Below are 22,321 nucleotides of genomic sequence, written 5' to 3'. Positions count from 1 at the left end.
CAGCTGCCAATCCCTCAGGGTTACCACCACAGGAACAACAACACCAAGATTATCCAAGCCGCTTGCCATTGGTACCTGCCCACATTGAATAAACACTTTAAAGTTTGAGGTTCCAAAATTGAAGGTCACATTTTCCTGTTGACATCAACACATAATAAATCCAAAGTCTTTCTCTTCAACGGGACTTGCACAAACCTTCAAGCTTATTTCGGCAACGACTTCCTTCTCAGGCATATCATGGGAGTGGGTTGCTAAACTTAGAAATCTGTCCATATTGGCCCACCCAACAGTTCATTCAAAAGGTCAACAAAATACCTGACAGCAGACATCTTTGGCTACAGGCCTGGGGTGGTGGTGGGGGTGAAGGGGGATGTGTAAGGGGAGAAAGCACAACTGCATTGGGCCTTTTGTCAACTGGAAGAATAAAAACACGCCCAGATATTGGAAGCATATGTAGAACACTCAGGCACGGCAGAACTAATAAGTGTGTGCAAAACTGTTTTCCAATAGGTGCCATTCTTACAAATGCCTCAACAACATCAGAACCAACGACCACTGCAGGAGCAACAACATCAGAACCAACGACCACCGCAGGAACAACAACACCAGAACCAACTGCCACCACAGGAACAACAAAACCAGAACCAACAACCACCGCAGGAACAACAACATCAGAACCGACTACCACCGCAGGAACAACAACACCAGAACCAACTACCACCGCAGGAACAGCATCAGAACCGACTACCACCACAGGAACAACAACATCAGAACCAACTACTACCGCAGGAACAACAACATCAGAACCGACTACCACCGCAGGAACAACAACATCAGAACCGACTACCACCGCAGGAACAACAGCATCAGAACCATCGACCACCGCAGGAACAGCATCAGAACCAACTACCACCGCAGGAACAACAACATCAGAACCGACTACCACCGCAGGAACAACAGCATCAGAACCGACTACCACCGCAGGAACAACAACACCAGAACCGACTACCACCGCAGGAACAACAACACCAGAACCAACTACCACCGCAAGAACAACAGCATCAGAACCAACTACCACCGCAGGAACAACAACACCAGAACCAACTACCACCGCAGGAACAACAACATCAGAACCGACTACCACCGCAGGAACAACAACACCAGAACCAACTACCACCGCAGGAACAACAACACCAGAACCAACTAACACTGCAGGAACAACAACACCAGAACCAACTACCACCACAGGAACAACAACATCAGAACAGTCTACCACTGCAGGAACAACAACACCAGAACCAACTACCACCGCAGGAACAACAACACCAGAACCAACTACCACCGCAGGAACAACAACACCAGAACCAACTACCACTGCAGGAACAACAACACCAGAACCATCTACCACCGCAGGAACAACAACACCAGAACCGACTACCACCGCAGGAACAACAACACCAGAACCAACTACCACCACAGGAACAACAACACCAGAACCATCGACCACTGCAGGAACAACAACACCAGAACCATCGACCACCGCAGGAACAACAACACCAGAACCAACTACCACCGCAGGAACAACAGCATCAGAACCAACTACCACCACAGGAACAACAACACCAGAACCATCGACCACTGCAGGAACAACAACACCAGAACCATCGACCACCGCAGGAACAACAACACCAGAACCAACTACCACCGCAGGAACAACAACACCAGAACCATCAACCACCGCAGGAACAACAGCATCAGAAGTGACTACCACCGCAAGAACAACAACATCAGAACCAACTACCACCGCAGGAACAACAGCATCAGAACCGACTACCACCGCAGGAACAGCAACTCCAGAACCAACGACCTCCGCAGGAACAACAACATCAGAACCAACTACCACCGCAGGAACAGCAACTCCAGAACCAACGACCTCTGCAGGAACAACAACACCAGAACCATCGACCACCGCAGGAACAACAACACCAGAACCATCGACCACCGCAGGAACAACAGCATCAGAACCAACTACCACCGCAGGAACAACAACACCAGAACCAACTACCACCGCAGGAACAACAACACCAGAACCATCGACCACTGCAGGAACAACAACACCAGAACCATCGACCACTGCAGGAACAACAACACCAGAACCATCGACCACCGCAGGAACAACAACACCAGAACCAACTACCACCGCAGGAACAACAACACCAGAACCAACTACCACCACAGGAACAACAACACCAGAACCATCGACCACTGCAGGAACAACAACACCAGAACCATCGACCACTGCAGGAACAACAACACCAGAACCATCGACCTCCGCAGGAACAACAACACCAGAACCAACTACCACCACAGGAACAACAACACCAGAACCATCGACCACTGCAGGAACAACAACACCAGAACCATCGACCACTGCAGGAACAACAACACCAGAACCATCGACCACCGCAGGAACAACAACACCAGAACCATCGACCACCGCAGGAACAACAGCATCAGAACCAACTACCACCACAGGAACAACAACACCAGAACCATCGACCACTGCAGGAACAACAGCATCAGAACCAACTACCACCACAGGAACAACAACACCAGAACCAACTACCACCGCAGGAACAATAGCATCAGAACCAACTACCACCGCAGGAACAACAACACCAGAACCAACTACCACCGCAGGAACAACAACACCAGAACCAACTACCACCGCAGGAACAACAACACCAGAACCATCGACCACCGCAGCAACAACAACACCAGAACCGACTACCACCGCAGGAACAACAACACCAGAACCAACTACCACCGCAGGAACAACAGCATCAGAACCATCGACCACCGCAGCAACAACAACACCAGAACCGACTACCACCGCAGGAACAACAACACCAGAACCATCGACCACTGCAGGAACAACAGCATCAGAACCAACTACCACCGCAGGAACAACAACACCAGAACCAACTACCACCGCAGGAACAACAGCAGCAGAACCATCGACCACCGCAGCAACAACAACACCAGAACCATCGACCACTGCAGGAACAACAACACCAGAACCAACTACCACCGCAGGAACAACAGCAGCAGAACCATCGACCACCGCAGCAACAACAACACCAGAACCATCGACCACTGCAGGAACAACAGCATCAGAACCAACTACCACCGCAGGAACAACAACACCAGAACCAACTACCACCACAGGAACAACAACACCAGAACCAACTACCACCGCAGGAACAACAACACCAGAACCAACTACCACCACAGGAACAACAACACCAGAACCAACTACCACCGCAGGAACAACAACACCAGAACCAACTACCACCGCAGGAACAACAACACCAGAACCAACTACCACCACAGGAACAACAACACCAGAACCAACTACCACCACAGGAACAACAACACCAGAACCAACTACCACCACAGGAACAACAACACCAGAACCAACTACCACCGCAGGAACAACAACACCAGAACCAACGACCACCACAGGAACAACAACACCAGAACCAACTACCACCACAGGAACAACAACACCAGAACCAACTACCACCGCAGGAACAGCAACACCAGAACCATCGACCACCGCAGGAACAACAACACCCGAACAAACTACCACCGCAGGAACAACAGCATCAGAACAGTCTACCACTGCAGGAACAACAACATCAGAACAGACTACCACCGCAGGAACAACAACATCAGAACAGACTACCACCGCAGGAACAACCACACTAGAACCAACTACCACCGCAGGAACAACAACACCAGAACAAACTACCACCGCAGGAACAACAACACCAGAACAAACTACCACCGCAGGAACAACAACATCAGAACAGACTACCACCGCAGGAACAACAACACCAGAACCAACTACCACCGCAGGAACAACCACACTAGAACCAACTACCACCGCAGGAACAACAACACCAGAACCAACTACCACCGCAGGAGCAACAACACCAGAACAAACTACCACCGCAGGAACAACAACACCAGAACAAACTACCACCGCAGGAACAACAACACCAGAACCAACTACCACCGCAGGAACAACAACACCAGAACCAACTACCACCACAGGAACAACAACACCAGAACCATCTACCACCGCAGGAACAACAACACCAGAACCAACGACCACCACAGGAACAACAACACCAGAACCAACTACCACCACAGGAACAACAACACCAGAACCAACTACCACCGCAGGAACAACAACACCAGAACCATCAACCACCGCAGGAACAACAACATCAGAACCAACTACCACCGCAGGAACAACAACACCAGAACCAACGACCTCCGCAGGAACAACAGCATCAGAACCAACTACCACCGCAGGAACAACAACATCAGAACCATCGACCACTGCAGGAACAACAACACCAGAACCAACTACCACCACAGGAACAACAACATCAGAACCAACTACCACCGCAGGAACAACAACACCAGAACCATCGACCACCGCAGCAACAACAGCATCAGAACCAACTACCACCGCAGGAACAACAGCATCAGAACCATCGACCACCGCAGGAACAACAGCACCAGAACTAACTACCACCGCAGGAACAACAACACCAGAACCAACTACCACCGCAGGAACAACAGCATCAGAACCAACTACCACCGCAGGAACAACAGCACCAGAACCAACTACCACCGCAGGAACAGCATCAGAACCGACTACCACCGCAGGAACAACAACACCAGAACCAACTACCACCGCAGGAACAACAACACCAGAACCATCTACCACCGCAGGAACAACAACACCAGAACCGACTACCACCGCAGGAACAACAGCATCAGAACCAACTACCACTGCAGGAACAACAACACCAGAACCAACTACCACCACAGGAACAACAAAACCAGAACCATCGACCACCGCAGGAACAACAGCATCAGAACCAACTACCACCACAGGAACAACAACACCAGAACCATCTACCACCGCAGGAACAACAACACCAGAACCAACTACCACCGCAGGAACAACAGCATCAGAACTGACTACCACCGCAGGAACAACAACACCAGAACCAACTACCACCGCAGGAACAACAACATCAGAACCAACTACCACCGCAGGAACAACAACACCAGAACCAACTACCACCGCAGGAACAACAACATCAGAACAGTCTACCACTGCAGGAACAACAACACCAGAACCAACTACCACCGCAGGAACAACAACACCAGAACCAACTACCACCGCAGGAACAACAACACCAGAACCAACTACCACCACAGGAACAACAACACCAGAACCAACTACCACCGCAGGAACAACAGCATCAGAACCAACTACCACCACAGGAACAACAACACCAGAACCAACTACCACCGCAGGAACAACAACACCAGAACCAACTACCACCGCAGGAACAACAACATCAGAACAGTCTACCACTGCAGGAACAACAACACCAGAACCAACTACCACCGCAGGAACAACAACACCAGAACCAACTACCACCGCAGGAACAACAACACCAGAACCAACTACCACCGCAGGAACAACAACACCAGAACCAACGACCACCGCAGAAACAACACCAGAACCAACTACCACAACCACTGGTACAACAACTGAAACAACATTCTCAGCAACTACTTCAATCACAACTCCTCCAACCAGTACAGTGGCACCAGTAACCGGTCCAGTGACTCCTTTGTCGTTCCGTTTAGCTCAAACGTTTACACCAGGTTTAAGCGATCCTAATTCTGATGAGTTCATCAAACTTGCAGTTCGTCTACAAACTTTGGTAAGTCTTGTTCTTTGAAAACCTCTTTTTATGTTGGCTGTTCCAATTATGGTCCCTAACACCTACTCAGTATCATAAAAGTTTTAATATATTGTATCTTACCTTTCTCAAATGGAGATTTTCAGCTTGCAAACCTTTGTAGGTATAGCAAACAAAATTGTTGTATTGCCATGTTTATGCCACTGCCTGTGTCTGCAGAATTTTATCACTCTCCTATGTCCCTGAGTGTGCTGGTTCAATTCAGCTGCAGAGAATTCTGTGTCCCAGCACGTTTCATATATCAGACATTAAAGGCAGCCACCTCCTGCCAGTCACGATGGGAAGGGGAGCTTTACCCACTTTGTGCGGTGGCTGTTTACATTTCATTCACATACATCATTTTTTGTCTCTACTGGATATAGGAAAGCCACCGCACTGCCTTTTTTAAAAATTATTGCATAAATATACTTTATTCATTAAAAGCTTCAGGTGCATACACAGTTACTGAAGCAGTTCTGTCCAGTCTTTGAACTTGGATAATATTTACGTATATCTGAGAGGGTCTAATAACTGAATGGACCACTATTGTACTTTGGCAAAAAGATCTTAAATGTCGTTTCTTTTCCCCATTCCCCCTTGCCAACAGCTTCCCCAAGGTTCAGTGCATCCCTCAGCACATAGTCTGGAGCTTGCAATGTGCCAGTCTGCAACACTCAGTCGAGGGCAACTTTTACATCTGTTTCATAGCATAATAGAATCCCCACAGTATGGAAACAGGCCCTTCGGCCCAACAAGTCCACACTGACCCTCCAAAGCATAACCCACCCAGACCCATTCCCCTACCCTATACTTGCCCCTGACTAGTGCACCTAACCCTCACATTCCTGAACACCATGACCAATTTACCTAACCTGCACATCTTTAGATTGTAGAGGAAACCCATGCAGACAGGGGGAGAATGTGCAAACTCCACACAGACACTCACCCGAGGCTGGAATCGAGCCAGCAGTGCTAACCACTGAGTTACCATGTTGCCCCATTGTTTCCATTGCTGGATTCCTCCTGGCACACATTGCCAGGCTTAGATTCGATTCTCTACAGTGTGGAAACAGGCCCTTGGGCCCAACAAGTCCACACCGCCCCTCTGAAGAGAAGCCCACCCAAGCCCATTCCCTGACCCTAAATTTACCCCTGACTAACGCACCTAACACTGTGGGCAATTTAGTCTGGCCAAACCACCTAACCTGCACATCTTTGGACTGTGGGAGGAAACCGGAGCACCCGGAGGAAACCCACGCAAACACAGGGAGGATGTGCAAACTCCACACAGATAGGCGGGAATCGAACCCAGGATCCTGGTGCTGTGAGGCTGCAGTGCTAACCACTGAGCCACCGTGCCACCCAGAGCATGCAGCTAGAAATGGTCCCATTCACAGCCAGTATGCCTGACCAAGAGAACTGTCCACCGCCTTTCTTAAACTCTGCCAGAAGTGTGCTGGGGTGATTGTCAGGTTGACCCACCCTCATATAGATGCTCTTTCTGTAGCCATCAACTCATGGACTGGGTGACAAAACTGGAGCTTCAGGCTCAGAATTAGGACACTATACACTGTGCCACATGTGCTCCCTTTGTCTCAATCACTAGGAAGAGAATGATGTGTGTTTCATCTGGTTCAGCCTCACTTTGAGGGTCCTGTACGCAGCTGAGCACACCACAGCCCTGAAGTGATTTTCCAAAGTTCTTCAACAATGTGTCTGAGCTTCAATAAGCAAACTCGCAATATGTTAAACAATCCCTTTTGTATAGCTGGTGCTTTGTCACTCAGAAGCAGTCCAGGCAGCTTCTAAATAATAGCCTTAATTGGTTTTTCATTTCAACTGGAACTAACAAGTTCATGACCAGAGAGCTGGGGGTGAGGGAAGTGACAGGGGAAAGAACACAGAGGGAAGAATTTCCAAGCTGCACCACCTCAATTCCCACCCAGATATCAAGTCCAAAGTCCTTAAATTTTCCCAGTGGATGTCCTACCATATCAGTCTCTCTTCCCAAAAATCACCTGGCCTGCTGAGTTTTTCCAGCACTTCTTGTTTCGATTGCCGTTTTCGAGAGGATGTAAAATCCCGAACGAATGCTGCTGTTCTGATGGAGGTGCTTGGGGGTCCTCCGGAGACAGGAGGAATCCAGCAATGGAAACAAACATAAGAGTTGACCTCAACCGAGTGTTGCAGACTGGCACATCCCAAACTCCAGGACTACATGCTGTGGGACTCACTGAAGCCTGGGTGTCAGCTGTTAGCAAGGGGCAGTGGATAAAAAAAAAATCTAAGATCTTTCTGCCAAAATACAATGGTGGTCCATTCAGTTATTAGTTTTTCCTTGGTATCTGGAGTCTGTGTTAGGGCCATTGTGTTATTCATGGCAGCATCTCTTCCAGGAATGGTCCCTTTGAAGAAGGTTAGCTCTTCTCTCCTAACAGACTCCGATAAAGGGTTATCGGCTTGAAAGGTTTACTTTACTGCTTTCTTCACAGATGCTCCCAACACTCTGCTTTTTTTTTTGGTTGTGACTTTTTGATTTCATTATCCACAGTGTGACATTTCAATGCAATGTTGTGGAAGTGGTGCACTGTCAGAAGCTCTAGCAAGCGAGATGTTAAACTGCATCTGGCCTCCTCATTGACATTAATGGAATGAACCTGAACATTCATTATAGAAAAGGGGAATTCTCCCTGCATTCCCGACAACTTTTATTGCTCACCTAAGACTTGAAAAGTGTGGATTATCTGATCAGCTGAACAATTCCCTCCAAAATAAAGCACCTCCATCGGCAACGCAACATTTGTCATATGTTTTACACTCACGTTCCCCTGAGTGAAACCGGAGTTTAAAATCTCTGGTTCGCGACTAAAGGTTGAGTGTATTTAAACAGCCATTAAAGCAGTTAATTTGACTGATGAATTATAAAACAATTCCAACCAGATCCTAATGTATTTCTTTCCTTTGAAGCTCGAGAATATATACCGAAGAACGCTGCTTAATCTTATTCGAGCAAAGGTCAACAGTTTCAGGTAGGAAATGGGCTCAATTTAACAACCTTGGTCATGATTAATTGATGAATAGTTTTCTTGTCGTGCTGTGTATGCATATATAGAGTTCAGTGTTAGAGCTTGGAACTAACGTTATGCATGGTTTAACGGGAGAGCATTGAACAGCAAGATTTGGAGAAGCTTGTCATGCGGAAAAGAGACCAGTATGGGACCAGAATGGTGTAACTGGAACTGGGGACTCTTTCAAGCAAGCTGCAGAATTAAACAAGATAAAGCTCGAATCTCTTCAGTTTTGAGATGTGATTGACCAGACATCGCAGAACTCATTGCAACAACTCAGTTCATTTACCAACAACCTAATGACAGGATTTTGAGAAATAGAGAGCTCACCTGCAGCCACACGGTTAGGAACAGCTGCTAACATAAAATTGAGCGGGGAATGCTGGCCTGTAAGAAACTTTGGCCACAAATGAACACAACTTGTGACTGCAGAGACAAATCTCGTGAATAGAAAGTGTGTTAATGTCCAACGTTGCAACTTGCTCATTTTAAAATGCATCCTCACATGGATTTTTCATGACATAGTTCAGATGGTCCATTTGGTCCATTGAGTCAGCTCCAACTCTCCAAAGTGCAATCCCACCCTGTCCTTGTAAACTCACATTTACCATAGTTAACCCATCTAGCCTGCACACTACAGGGCTGCACAGCATGGCTGGTCCACCTAACCTGCATGTCTTTGGAGTATGGAAGGAAACCAGAGCAGGTTCAAGGAGAAGATGCAAACGTCAGATAGACAGTCACTCATGGCTGGAATTGAACCCGGATGGCGTGTGCTGTGAGGTAGTACTGCCAATGTGCAACCCTGGTGATGTTATACATTTTATTTCTCCTTGAATCTATTAAATGAAGGATTGTCCAGAAACATAATGTTGAAATGGCAAATTCTCAAAATTGGAAGCTGGGAGTACAAGCAGCAGTAACATAATGTGCAGTGTGCATTACCACTGTATTCAAAAACCGACTCTTAAATTGCACAGTTTATTAGCCTATTTTACTAATCAACCTTTCCACTATCCTCATTGAACATGCAGGAGGTGGATCATATTTAATTAGAGATACTGCAGGAGAGGGTTGGTTGAAAGATTGATACAAAACAGGTAGGCCATTCAAATTCTGACTTGGCCTTGCCTTTTAACGTTCTGCTCTCTCACACAACAACACAGTCCCTAACATACACCGAAATGTGAAATCACAGACTGACGTCAAGGAATCTACTAACACGGTATGTCTAATTTATTCCTTTTTCAGTGAGGGATCCATTGCTGTAAACAGTAGCTTGCTTTTTGAAGAAGACACTCAACCACTATCTCCTTCAGAAACAGTAAAAGTGTTGGCAAACGAAGTGAATAATAGCACGAATTTAGGGAACCTTTCAGTCATTCAGGAATCCATCCAGTCTGAAAGTAAGTATTAGATGTTGTGAAAAATGTATGACATTTTATATTGTTGGTCTTGCCTCAACTTGTGAAGCTCAATGCCATCTGCATGATCCTTTCCAAGCTGCACGCATAAGAACTAGGGGCAGGAGTAGGCCATCTGGCCCATCGAGCCTGTTCCACCATTCAATAAGATCATGGCTGTCTTTCCATAAACACAGCTCCACTGACCTGCCCGCTCATCATAACCCTTAATTCCTTTACTGTTCAAAAATCTGTCTTTGCCTTAAAAAAAATTCAATGAGGAAGCCTCAACTCCTTCACTGGGCAGGGAACTCCACAGATTCACAACCCTTTGGGTGAAGAAGTTCCTACTCTACTCAGTCCAAAATCTGCTCCCCCTTATTTTGAGGCCTGCTCCCTGGTTCTAGTTTCACCCACCATTGGAAACAACTCCTTGATTCTATCTCATCTATTCCCTTCATCATTTTATGGTTTCTACTCATTTTTCTAAATTCCAATGAGTATAGTCCCAGCCTACTCAATCCTTCCTCATAAGCCAAGCTCCAGAATCAATGTAATGAACCTCTTCTACATCCCCTCCAGCCAATAGATCCTTTCTCATATCAGGAGACCAAAACTGTACACAGTAGTCCAGGGGTGGCCTCACCAGCACCCTGTACAGCTGCAGCATAACCTCCCTGCTTTTAAACTCCATCCCTCTCGCAATTTGCTGAATTAATTAGCTGCTGTACCTGCAAACCATTTTTTTTGTGATTCATGCACAAGGACACCCAGGTCCCTCTGCACAGCAGCACGCTGCAATTGTTCAGTGCCGGACTTGGAAGTATATCGCCATTCCTTCAGTGTCGCCAGGTCAAAATCATGGCACTCCCTCTCTAACTTTGCTGTGGATGCCTGTACAGCCCACAGACTGCCACAGTTCATGAAGGGGGGTGCGGTCACCTACCATCTTCAAGATGGCTACTTGGGATGGGCAAAGAATACTGATCCCGCCAGTGATGCCAACAAATGTAACACAGAATGTGTGGAGCTGCAATTCTGCGACAGGTCAGGCAATAGGGTGGAGTCTTTCCATATGCTGTAATGATTAGATTCCTGGCGGGAGATTTTCCAACATGCCGACCAATGCAATCAATAGCTTTCCCTGGAGTTATAAAGGAGAGTGTGAGGAGGTTCATTTGGCCTGTAAACATTGGCATTTAGTGTATGGTAGAATGGCCAATTCCTGCATTACCAAAGTAGCCTTCCACAATGTTTAGGTAATATATTAAAGTGTCTAATATTTATTTTTCAAAATAAATTGCTAATACAGTGTTAAAATCTCTTCTAATTTTATCCCAGCCTGTAGTCCGGGAGCAGAGGTTCTATTTGGACAACATTCCGTGTATATCAATGCTCTTTCAGTGGTCATCAAAATGGTGGCTTGTAGGGATTTGTAGCTCTTTTGACATCTAGTTCCTGGCATTCTGCAGGAATGATGGTTTGATAAATCCCAAACAGCGGCATCCTGTAGTTTAAATGGAAAAGAGAGATACTTTGGGCTTTCTAATTCTGTTGTTGTCAAGTTAATGTTTAGTGATCAGTTATTTAGCAGGAATTGGTTAACTCTGTGAATTAATTCACTCAAATAGAAAAACTATTTGAAGACATGAGACTCATATTACAGGAAACCCATGGCAGGTTCTTGCAGTTTGCAGACAATGCAGACCGTCAAGGCAGAGTTGCAACATTGTGTACGCACAGAGCGTGGTGTTCTTACGCACGGTTAACCTCCTTGTTTCACCTTCCCTATCGGGGGTCAGCTGCATCTTATCAGAACCTCATTCTGTATTTTGGGACCAGCTCTGTTGCCTTCTCTCTGCTGCACTGTGTCCTCTGGAGCAGAATTTGCTCCAATCACCCAGTCACCTTATTCACCAGCCTGTGCCAATCCCCTAACCAAATCCCAACCCACTGGTAGTCATGAAGCTGATGGGAGTGGAAGGGTTGAATTAATAAGTGCACACAGCAGAGGGGGGGGTCTCCAAATTGGAGGTTGTATATTGAGAAATCACATGTCACGTTGTCTTAGAACCTTCCTGCATTTCAGAATCCGTCGCTGGAAAACTGGAATCTGCAGATTGCTGTCTACAGATTCCCGATCAGAATTCCCAGAGACTCCGCCTGGAACACAGAAACTGTAATGTTTCATGATCTACACTGTCAGCTGACTGTGTTTTCATACCGATTATCTGCTTTTTATTCAGGTATCACTGTGAACAATTTGGAGCCAGTTTCTCTGAATATTTCGTTTGTGATAGAAAACGTGACTTTCACTGATTCACTCACCAGCAATACTTCCAGTGACTTTACAAGCCTGCGAGATGAGGTCGTCTCCTGGGTATGTAGCAACAAGTTGTGAATACAATTTGAAAATCTCAAAGAGTCGCGATTAAGCATACAGTCTTGCTCACTGGGTTTCTCTTTCTGTCAAACAGCTCGAAAATGTTCTCAGTTCAGGATTTTCCCCAGAGGTGCTGCCTAATTCTCGTGTTGTGTTCAGGTATGTCCACTTTCATCCTGTTTTTATTTCAAGCTTTCGAAGGCTGCCAATGATGTATCTGTCAGTGATTTGTAGCTGTTAGAGGCTAAAGTTGCAGTGAATATTTGTGCTTCAGTATTCAACGCCCATCAGCAACATAGGAGTCTAAGTCACATCGTCAGGCTCAGTACAATCTCCCGAAGGTGTTTGAATAAACAAATTCCAGTCAAAGTTGAACAACTGATCTCAGAACTTTCAAATGAGGAAGGGAAATCACTCCAGTTGATTGCAGGGTCATAAGAAGTCATGGTTGTTCTTTCCCCCAGAAGTGCTTCACTCACCTATCTTTGTACCCATTGATTCCTCATGGACTATCTGACAGTTTACACATTCACCTCACCTTCATGCCTCCACACAGAGCGACCGAACCCACTGCTGCACTGTGGCAAACGAATTTGCCTTAAATGTCGCCCTGTATTGAAAGAACGGAAGGGAGGTTCACATTGGATGGAAATTTCCAAGACCACTAGACGTTAGAATATTGCCCAGTAACGTTTGCCCCTTGAGCTGTCACGGAGAGACCAGTCTGTGTGTTGGTTAGTCGTCTTGGCGTAATTTTCACTCTTGGCCGTAATGATTGTCAGGATAATGGGGAAACACAAGAGCAGTACTGCAAACCCAATTTCTCCCATCTTCCAGTGTCACCAGGAGGTTAAAATTTGCCCATCTACATGAAGAAAACATTCCTCATTTCATTAATTTTCTTCACAGTTGCTTGAGCTAATTGTCCAGCTCTCATGATTTATTTTTCAGATCAGTAACCATCCCGCTTTAATGTTGAGTTCTTAATTGATTCTTTTCCTGACTGTAGTCTTTAGTATTTCCTCCCAAATCAGGTCTCAGATGTTAGCTGAAGCCCTTGATTGCCGTCCCTTGGTGTTAGTGACATATAAGATAATCAGAGTGTTAGATAGGGTGGACAGGGAGTGCCTTTTTCCAAGTATGGTGATGGTGAGCACGAGGGGACATAGCTTTAAATTGAGGGGTAATAGATATAGGACAGATGTCAGAGGTAGTTTCTTTACTCAGAGAGTAGTAAGGGTATGGAATGCTTTGCCTGCAACGGTAGTAGATTCGCCAACTTTAAGTACATTTAATTTGTCATTGGACAAGCATATGGACATAAATGGAATAGTGTAGGTTAGATGGGCTTCAGATTGGTATGACAGGTTGGTGCAATATCGAGGGCCGAAGGGCCTGTACTGTGCTGTAAGGTTCTATGTTCTATGTTCTATGTTTTGTCAAGTAAACCTGGACACCAGCCATCTTTCTAATGAATCAGTGGCTACTTTGATAGGACAGGGCTGAGCCGATGTCCGACTGAAGCATTCTGTGCAGTCAATGGCATTCCAGCTTTGAATGAATGTTTTACAGACATCTGATCCAGGCGCTAACTGAATGAAACATTGTGAGTGGGAGAAGGGAGACCAAGCGACTTATTGAGCAGGATTCCGCCCAGCAACCAAGCAGCCTATCATGTTTCTGTTCTTTTTCCAGCAATGCTTCCTCAAAGGTAAAGGTGGCTGTACACGTCCAGATCAACACGACGAAACTAGAAGACCGACCATTCCTGAGAGATCTGATCATTAATAATGTTAACATTTCAGGTTTTGATATCATCAGATCCACTGTTCAAGTAAACGGTGAGTGCCTGTTTGTGTGAACGTGTCTTGTCTTTATGCCTAGCATCAAGAAATGACTCAATGTGCTTCATCTACAAAGACGATAAACTGGCTTGAAGTCCAGGCATTATTGTTCTGCAGAGTCAAGATTAGAGTGGTACTGGAAAAACACAGCCGGTAGGCAGCATCCGAGGAGTAGGAAAATCGACGTTTCAGGCAAAAGTCCTTCACCAGCCCTGCCGAGTTTTCACTACCCCCCAGACCTCTCCCTCACTGAGGGTGAATGATCAGTCCTCAGCAAAGGCCTTACCTTCATCCCCCATCGTCCACACATCAACAAATTCAATACGCGTTGTGACATCAAACACTTCTTCCGCCGCCTCCGCCTCCAAGCTTACTTTTTTCATCAAGACTCCCACCCACCCTCTGAGGACCCCTTCGCCCACCCCATCCACCTGGATACCCCATGCCGGTCTATTACCCGCCCTTGACCTCTCTGTTTTCAACTGTTTCCTGCTCTTTTGATGCTGCCTGACCTGCTGTGCTTTTCCAGCACCACTCTAATCTTGACTCTGATTCTCTAGCATCTGCCGTCCTCACTTTCTCCTCAGTTTATTTGAAAGTACCTTCAAATAAACTGTTGGACTATAACCCGGCATTGTTTGATTTTTAACTTCAGACACCCCATTCCAGCTCCAGCACCTCCTCGTCATTATTAGTATTCACCAGCCATTTAACTCTTCACAGTGTGTACGGTGAACGCCTAATCATCAGTCAGGATGATTTCCACGTACCCAAATGCTCTTCCTGTTTGTATTGAACAGTTGAACTTTGCAAATAAAGATGAGTATTTTGATATTTGAGAAAAGTTAAGGACAAGCAGAACTGCCTTGAAGCGTCAATTAATATTTGCATTTCAATATGCCATGGCCTTTTACCGTGGTGGCACGGTGGCACAGTGGTTAGCATTGCTGTCTCACAGCACCAGGGTCTCGGGTTCGATTCCAGCCTCAGGCGACTGTGTGGAGTTTGCACGTTCTCCCAGGTTTCCTCCCACAATCCAAAGATGTGCAGGTTAGGTGGACTGGCCATGCTGAATTGCCCATAGTGCTAGGTGAATTAGTCAGAGGGAAGTGGGTCTGGGGTAGGTTACTCGTCGGAGGGTCAGTGTGGACTTGTTGGGTCAAGTGGCCTGTTTCCATACTGTCGGGAATCTAATCTAATACAGGCTGCATTCCACTTGGTGGAACAGTGAATGACGAGTGGCAATGCTGCGTCTGGATTGCACTGAAAATGGACGGGAGCAGCCAAAATGTAGCCATTGATTCCTCATGGACTATAAGACACTTTACACATTCACCTCACCTTTATGCCTCCACACAGAGAAATCAAACCCACTGCTACACTGTGGCAAACGAATTTGCCTTAAATGTCGCCCTATATTGAAAGAACGGAAGGGAGGTTCACATTGGATGGAAATTTCCAAGACCACTAGATGTTAGAATATTGCCCAGTACTGTTTGCCCCTTGAGCTCTCACTGAGAGACCAGTCTGTGTGTTGGTTAGTCATTTTGGCGTAATTTTCACTCTTGGTTGTAATGTTTGTCAGGATGATGGGGAAACATATGAGCAGTATGGCAAACCCAGTTTCTCCCATCTCCCAATTTTACAAACATCCCAATGGCTGTGCTTAATACATGTGGGAGCAGCAGTGATGGAAGAATTAGTTTACTTGTATTCTGAGGAAGCAGAGAAGGATTAAATGTGGGCTTTATTTGATGAACATCCCAAATTGACAGATCTTTTTTGCATCCCATATTTTAATCAAAGATCTTCCAGTGTAATCACCCTAGTCCCTGAAGAATGTTGGGGCTGATCTCTCATTAGAAAGACAGACAAACAGCAGTGAGTTTAACCAGAGGGTCATCACACCTCAGGCAAAGAGCAAGGCTGAGAAAGGGAGTCCTTCACAATAACCTCAGACTTTTTTTTATTTCAAAAATATCCTTTATTCATAAAATACTTTAATGGTCTGTACAGTTGGACATGCAATACATATGTAAACATTCCATTTGTTTGCATACCAAAACAGAGTAATCATTCCTATTTACAGGTCTGTACGATTACATTTTTAAGCTGAGGCGTCAGCAGAGCCCAAATGACTGCACGGACCCCCTGTTCTTCTTTAGGCAGTCAGATGTTACACAGTGGTCTTTCCCCACCGTGCCTTGGCGGCAGCTGCCCCAAGCTTCAGCGCGTCCCTCAACACGTAGTCCTGGACCTTGGAATGTGCTAGTCTGCAACCTCAGTCACTACAGGAATAGAACCAACGCTGTTGGTCTCACACTGCATCACAATCCAGTCATGCAGTCAACTGAACTAAGCTATCCCTACAGTCCAAGTGCATGCATTACATACATAAAATGGATGAGTGTATCTGCACAGCTTAAAGCACCTACTTCGCGTGGTGCTGGCCCCCTCGCCTGTGTTGGGAACACAATTAAATACATAGGTGACAATGTGCTGTCTGAAAAGAAGTTGAGATGTAAATGTAGCTTTGTAAGACTTTGGTTAGGCCACACCCAGAATATTGCATGCAGTTCTGGTCATCACATTATATGGAGGCTTTGGAGAGGGTGCAGAAAAGGTTTACCAGGATGCTGCCTGGATTAGAGATTAGATTCCCTACAGTGTGGAAACAGGCCCTTCAGCCCAACCAGTCCACACCGACCCTCCAAAGACCAACCCACCCAGACCCACTTCCCTCTGACTAATGCACCTAACACTATGGGCAATTTCCCGTGGCCAATCCACCTAACCTGCACATCTTTGGACTGTGGGAGGAAACCGGAGCACCCGGAGGAAACCCAAGCAGACACGGGGAGAATGTGCAAACTCCACACAGAGATTCGCCCGAGGCTGGAATCAAACTTGGGACCCTGATACTGTGAGGCAGCAGTGCTAACCACTGAGTCACCGTGCGACCCAGAGCATATGAGCCATAAGGAGAGGTTAGAAAAACTCAGGAGGAGAAAGTGAGGACTGCAAATGTTGGAGATCAGAGCTGAAAATGTGTTGCTGGAAAAGCGCAGCAGGTCAGGCAGCATCCAAGGAACAGGAGAATCGACATTTCGGGCATCACCCCTTCTTCAGGAAAACTCAGAAAAACTCAGGTTACTTTCCTCTGGAGGAGCGGAGGCTGAGGGGAGACCTGACAGAAATCTATAACATTATGAGATGCATAGATAGGGTTGACGGTCAGAAACTTTTTTCCAGAGTTGAAATGTCTAAACCTAGGGAGCATGCATTTAAGGTGAGAGGGGGCAAGTTCAAAGGAAATGTGAGGGGCAAGTTTTCTGTGCAGAGAGTGGTAGGAATCTGGAATATGCTGCCAGGGGTGGTGGTGGATGGAGGTACAATAGGGGCATTTAGATAAGGACATGAATATGCAACAAATGGATGGGGACCAAGGGCAGATAGAAGGGACTAGTTTAATATGGCATCGCATTTAGCACAACTATGTGGACCGAAGGGCCCATTCCTGTGCTGTCCTGTTCTATGTGCTATGTAAATGTACATTTAGACGTGATCTATCATGGTCTTTCCTTCCTCAGGTCAGGGTCTTGAAGTCGACCGTATTCCAGTGGCACTACGATTTGAAACTACTACCTTCACAATTGAGCTGAACAATAGATCAAGTCCTCAGTTCATTGAACTCAGCTCCAGAGTGACAAATGTGGTAAGTCTTCCACGCAGACTTGGATGATGTGCAAATATAAAAGGAATTTTCTAAAACTGGCAAAAATAATATTCTCAGATTTCCAGCCATGCTTAGCTGCAGTGTTTCATTACCACAGCTTATAGCCTACACACATTTGCATGGAGAGAATAGAATGATTGATTTACAGACACAATACTAAAGCTTTTGCCCTCTACCAAGGAGTGCTGATATAGTTAGAAGCTTTAACATGTTAAACTGAGCACACACCATTTGTTGTTGGTCCCCATGCATTACCGTTATTGTGGTGGTGATATTCTGTTAGGGGCACTTACCAAGATCTATCAGAGCCTTATTCAGCGCAAACACCTTTCTGAGAAAGCTCCAAGCAATTCTTGGTCCATGAAAGTGCTTGGGTAGAAAACAGCTTCACAAGTTAACGAGAGGTGCACTTGGTCTGAATGTGTCATTGCCAAGCACAAAGGCTCTGAAACACTCATTTGTACTCTGTAAATACAGGAGCACTGGCTTGTCACCACCGCTGAGAGGTGGCTCACCACACTGGGTTTGCTCAGCTTTATGAGTCCTGTTGGTATAAGGCTTGAAGCAGCAGAGACAACCACTAGGAGTTCGAGCCTGGGATGATCAAACCTCAGGATTACAACATCCTGGCCTAATGGCCTTTTCCCAGTGGAAGCCCACCACCCACCATTCAGTGTTCCTGTCCCTCCATTCATGGATCAAGTTGGAATGGATCACAGGAACGGGAGTGTTTAAATGGCCATTTGGAGACGTTATTGATGTGATTCCGAATACTTCCACTAGAGTTGACACGTTCCGTGGTGAGCCCTGTGTGCATTTTCGATCTGTAACATTCACAATGGGGGTTGGTGATGATTCACCATGGCAGATTCTCCACCGATGATTAGCCACCGCCAGTTCTCCACCAGTGTTTCTCCACTGGGGTCATTTGACCTCTGGAGAGTATTCTCCACCGTAAACATATATAAATGTACTGATTGTTTTCCCTCCCGCCTGCTCTTTCATACTTCTCAGTCCCCTTTATTTATACAACTACATACGACATATAGATTAAAAAAAAGAGGTAAAATAAGTATCATTTTATTAGTTTATATATAAAAGTGAGTTACAAACTTTAACCAGAAAAAGGAAATATATTTTTAAAATCTTTATAATGGCAGTAAAGTCTCACATTAATATTAAACAATGAAATTTTAGTTCATTTGATAGTTATGCGCTATTCCTCTAAGATATTCCAACAGTCTCTTTCACCGTATTCAAGAACAATTTTTTTGTATTCTATCGTCTGAGTCTCCTATCATTCCTTTACCGTCAAATTATTTTCTTCATGCTGCTTGTCATTGGTAAAGATGCTAGGAGTGACTGAGGGACATCAGCTATACATTCGTTAATAAGAACACTATAAGAACACAATAAGAATGTTCACATCGCCAAAACTTAATACTTGAATCACTCTTGGACAGTTTATCAAAAACATATATAAAACCATCGTGGTAAAACTGCTTATTTTCACATTTACTAATAATTGCTTTTTCCATTTTGAAGACTTGAGGGTAAATGGAAAAAAAATACAAGCTTAAAAAAAACTCTCCTGTAACGAAAATAAGTTATTACTGAAACAACGCAAACACTACCTTAACCAATATAACGACAATTTTATATAGTTTAGATATGCTTGTTCTCTAACATTTTAACCTTATTTGCGGTGGTGAATCATCTTCAGTGGCCAATGGGCGGTGGCTAAGCATCCTCGGTGGTCAAAGGGCAGTGGCTAGTCATTGGCGGCGAATCTGCTATCGTGAATGGTCCCATCCCGCACAATGGAAGTGTCATGCAACTTGACTCCTTTTGCCGGGTTGCCCAGATGACACTCCCCTCATACAGAGCTCTCCATCTGGAGCGAGAGGTTGTTTTGGGTATGTCGGGAGCGATTCATGTCCTTAGAACCTGACACAGAGACCACTGCATGGCCCCCTTTAAACACATTTATTCTTGCCTTCTTGTGCTGTAGATGAACAGTGTCTTTGGAAATAATCCGAACTTCATTGAGGTCGTAATCAATGGATTTAGGTAAGTACCAATCACTTGAAAATAAAGAAAATGCTAAACATATCTCTGTATTATCGGTAAGGGTAAGGTCCCTTTCCTATTATTGGTAGCACCTATGAGTACCAGAACCAGTTCGTGGGTGCACACAATGGATTTGATGCATCTGTGTTTTCAGGCTACAGTGAGTCCACTGTATTTAACCTTTTCCCAAACTTTATTTTTTGTTTCTCTTTACAACAATCTAGGAACGGATCTACTATAGCAGATGTAACAACAATATTCAGTTTTGAAACAACAAAGCAATCAACTGTTACCCAAACAATTATTGATAACAGTCAAGCATTCGTGAATGATGGTTTCAGCTTGGACATCAACTTCCTTATGGGCACAAGTATGTTATCCATAACCATAACACCTCCTCTTTGTTTGTAGTGTTTAACTGTGAATCTTAATGGTGAATAAGTAAGGAGTGACTAACTCAAAACTGCCACAGACATGCCAAGTTGATGGGTACAGGTTATAAATCTGTCACCCACGGACCTCCCCCCCACCCCCACCCCCTCGGTTGTATCTTGATGTGGTAAAGTCCTGGGGAGTGTTGCTGAACAAAGAGAGTGCAACAAAGACAGTCCTTGAACGTGGAGTCGAAGGGAGACAGGATAGCGAATAAGGCATTTGGTATGCTTGCCTTTATTGGTCCGAACGTTGAGTATAAGAGTTAAGATGTCATATTGCGGCTGTACAGGACATTAGTTAGGCCACTTTTGGAATACTGCATGCAATTCTGATCTCCCTGCTATAGGAATTAATGTTGTGAAACTCGAAAGGGAACAGAAAAGATTTTCAAGCATGTTGCCAGGGTTGGAGGGTTTGAGCTATAGAGAGAAGCTGAATAGGCTGGGGCTGTTTTCCCTGGAGCATCGGGGACTGCGGGGTGACCTTATAGAGGTTTATAAAATCATGAGGGGCATGGATAGGATAAATAGACAAGGTCTTTACCCTGGGGTTGGGGAGTCCAGAACTAGAGGGCATAGGTTTAGGGTGAGAGGGGAAAGATATGAAAGGGACCTTAGGGGCAACTTTTTCACACAGAGGGTGAGAAAAATATGTTACGAGCTGTCAGAGGAAGTGGCGGGGGGAGGTACAATAACAATGTTTAAAAGGCATCTGGATGGGCATATGAATAGGAAGAGTTCACAATTATGGGCCAAATGTTGGTTAATGGGACTAGATTAATTTAGGATGTCTGGTCAGCATGGATGAGTTGGACCAAAGGGCCTCTTTCCACGCTGTGCAACTCCAAGACTCTATGAGCCAATGGTACCACTTTGGAATGGTTTGCTTGAACACCGTGAAGGTGTGCTGCATGGAACAAATGGAGACTGTGCCTCCTTCCCTGCCCAATCCCCGTACAGAGGTCAGTTTTCATTACGACCCGTGCAATTTTGTTTCTGTTCCTTTTTGACAATGGAAAATTGTGAGAGTTATAAATCCAGCCAAACAATCCCTTTGTAGTTTGTACACCAAAAGCATCTATTTATATAGTCCCTTTAAGGTACTAAAAGGAAATAGAAATGAAGATTGTTGAACAATGGTTAACGTTAAATCACAAAAGGCAGATGGCTAAAAAGCTGATCAAAGATCTAGTTTTTAATGGAGGAACCAAATGGAGGAAAGTGGGGCTAAAAAGGCAGTGAGGTTTAGAAATGGAATTCCACAGTGACTGAAAGGACAGCAGGTAATGATAAAGGGTGGTGCGGAGGCCACAGTTAAATGAGCCCAGGTATGTCAGAGTCTTCTGCAACTGGAAAAGGCTACAGATCTTGTAAGGGGTGAAACCCCGGTCAAAATCAAAAATGAGTACAAGAATTCTAAAGCGAAAGCGTTGTTTAACTGGAGACCCTTGAGACGAATGAGCCATAACTGTCAACCTGAAGTTCATGTACAGCCTATTTAGGCACATCAAGCTCCCACAAACAAGGAGGTAAATAGTTGAATAAT

The 22,321-nt window shown here is 45.4% G+C and overlaps 1 protein-coding gene across 2 annotated transcripts in view; it reads left to right on the top strand.

Annotated features, from left to right (window-relative positions):
- The window catches only part of LOC140458466 (uncharacterized), a 67,352-nt gene that overhangs the window by 21,156 nt on the left and 23,875 nt on the right, over positions 1-22,321 (top strand). For both annotated transcript variants that reach the window (XM_072553091.1, XM_072553090.1), the window contains exons 3-11: positions 511-5,819; positions 8,805-8,866; positions 10,157-10,311; positions 12,555-12,688; positions 12,786-12,850; positions 14,387-14,532; positions 18,126-18,250; positions 20,283-20,341; positions 20,566-20,711. In XM_072553091.1, coding sequence (XP_072409192.1) covers positions 511-5,819; positions 8,805-8,866; positions 10,157-10,311; positions 12,555-12,688; positions 12,786-12,850; positions 14,387-14,532; positions 18,126-18,250; positions 20,283-20,341; positions 20,566-20,711 — 6,201 coding nt within the window. The remainder of the gene's footprint in view (positions 1-510; positions 5,820-8,804; positions 8,867-10,156; positions 10,312-12,554; positions 12,689-12,785; positions 12,851-14,386; positions 14,533-18,125; positions 18,251-20,282; positions 20,342-20,565; positions 20,712-22,321) is intronic.

The sequence above is a fragment of the Chiloscyllium punctatum genome, chromosome 33 (genome assembly GCF_047496795.1).
Source record: "Chiloscyllium punctatum isolate Juve2018m chromosome 33, sChiPun1.3, whole genome shotgun sequence".
Classification (NCBI taxonomy): Eukaryota; Metazoa; Chordata; class Chondrichthyes; order Orectolobiformes; family Hemiscylliidae; genus Chiloscyllium; species Chiloscyllium punctatum.
The sequence above is the reverse complement of the archived record's forward strand: the minus strand, read 5'-3'. Positions and strand labels throughout refer to the sequence as shown.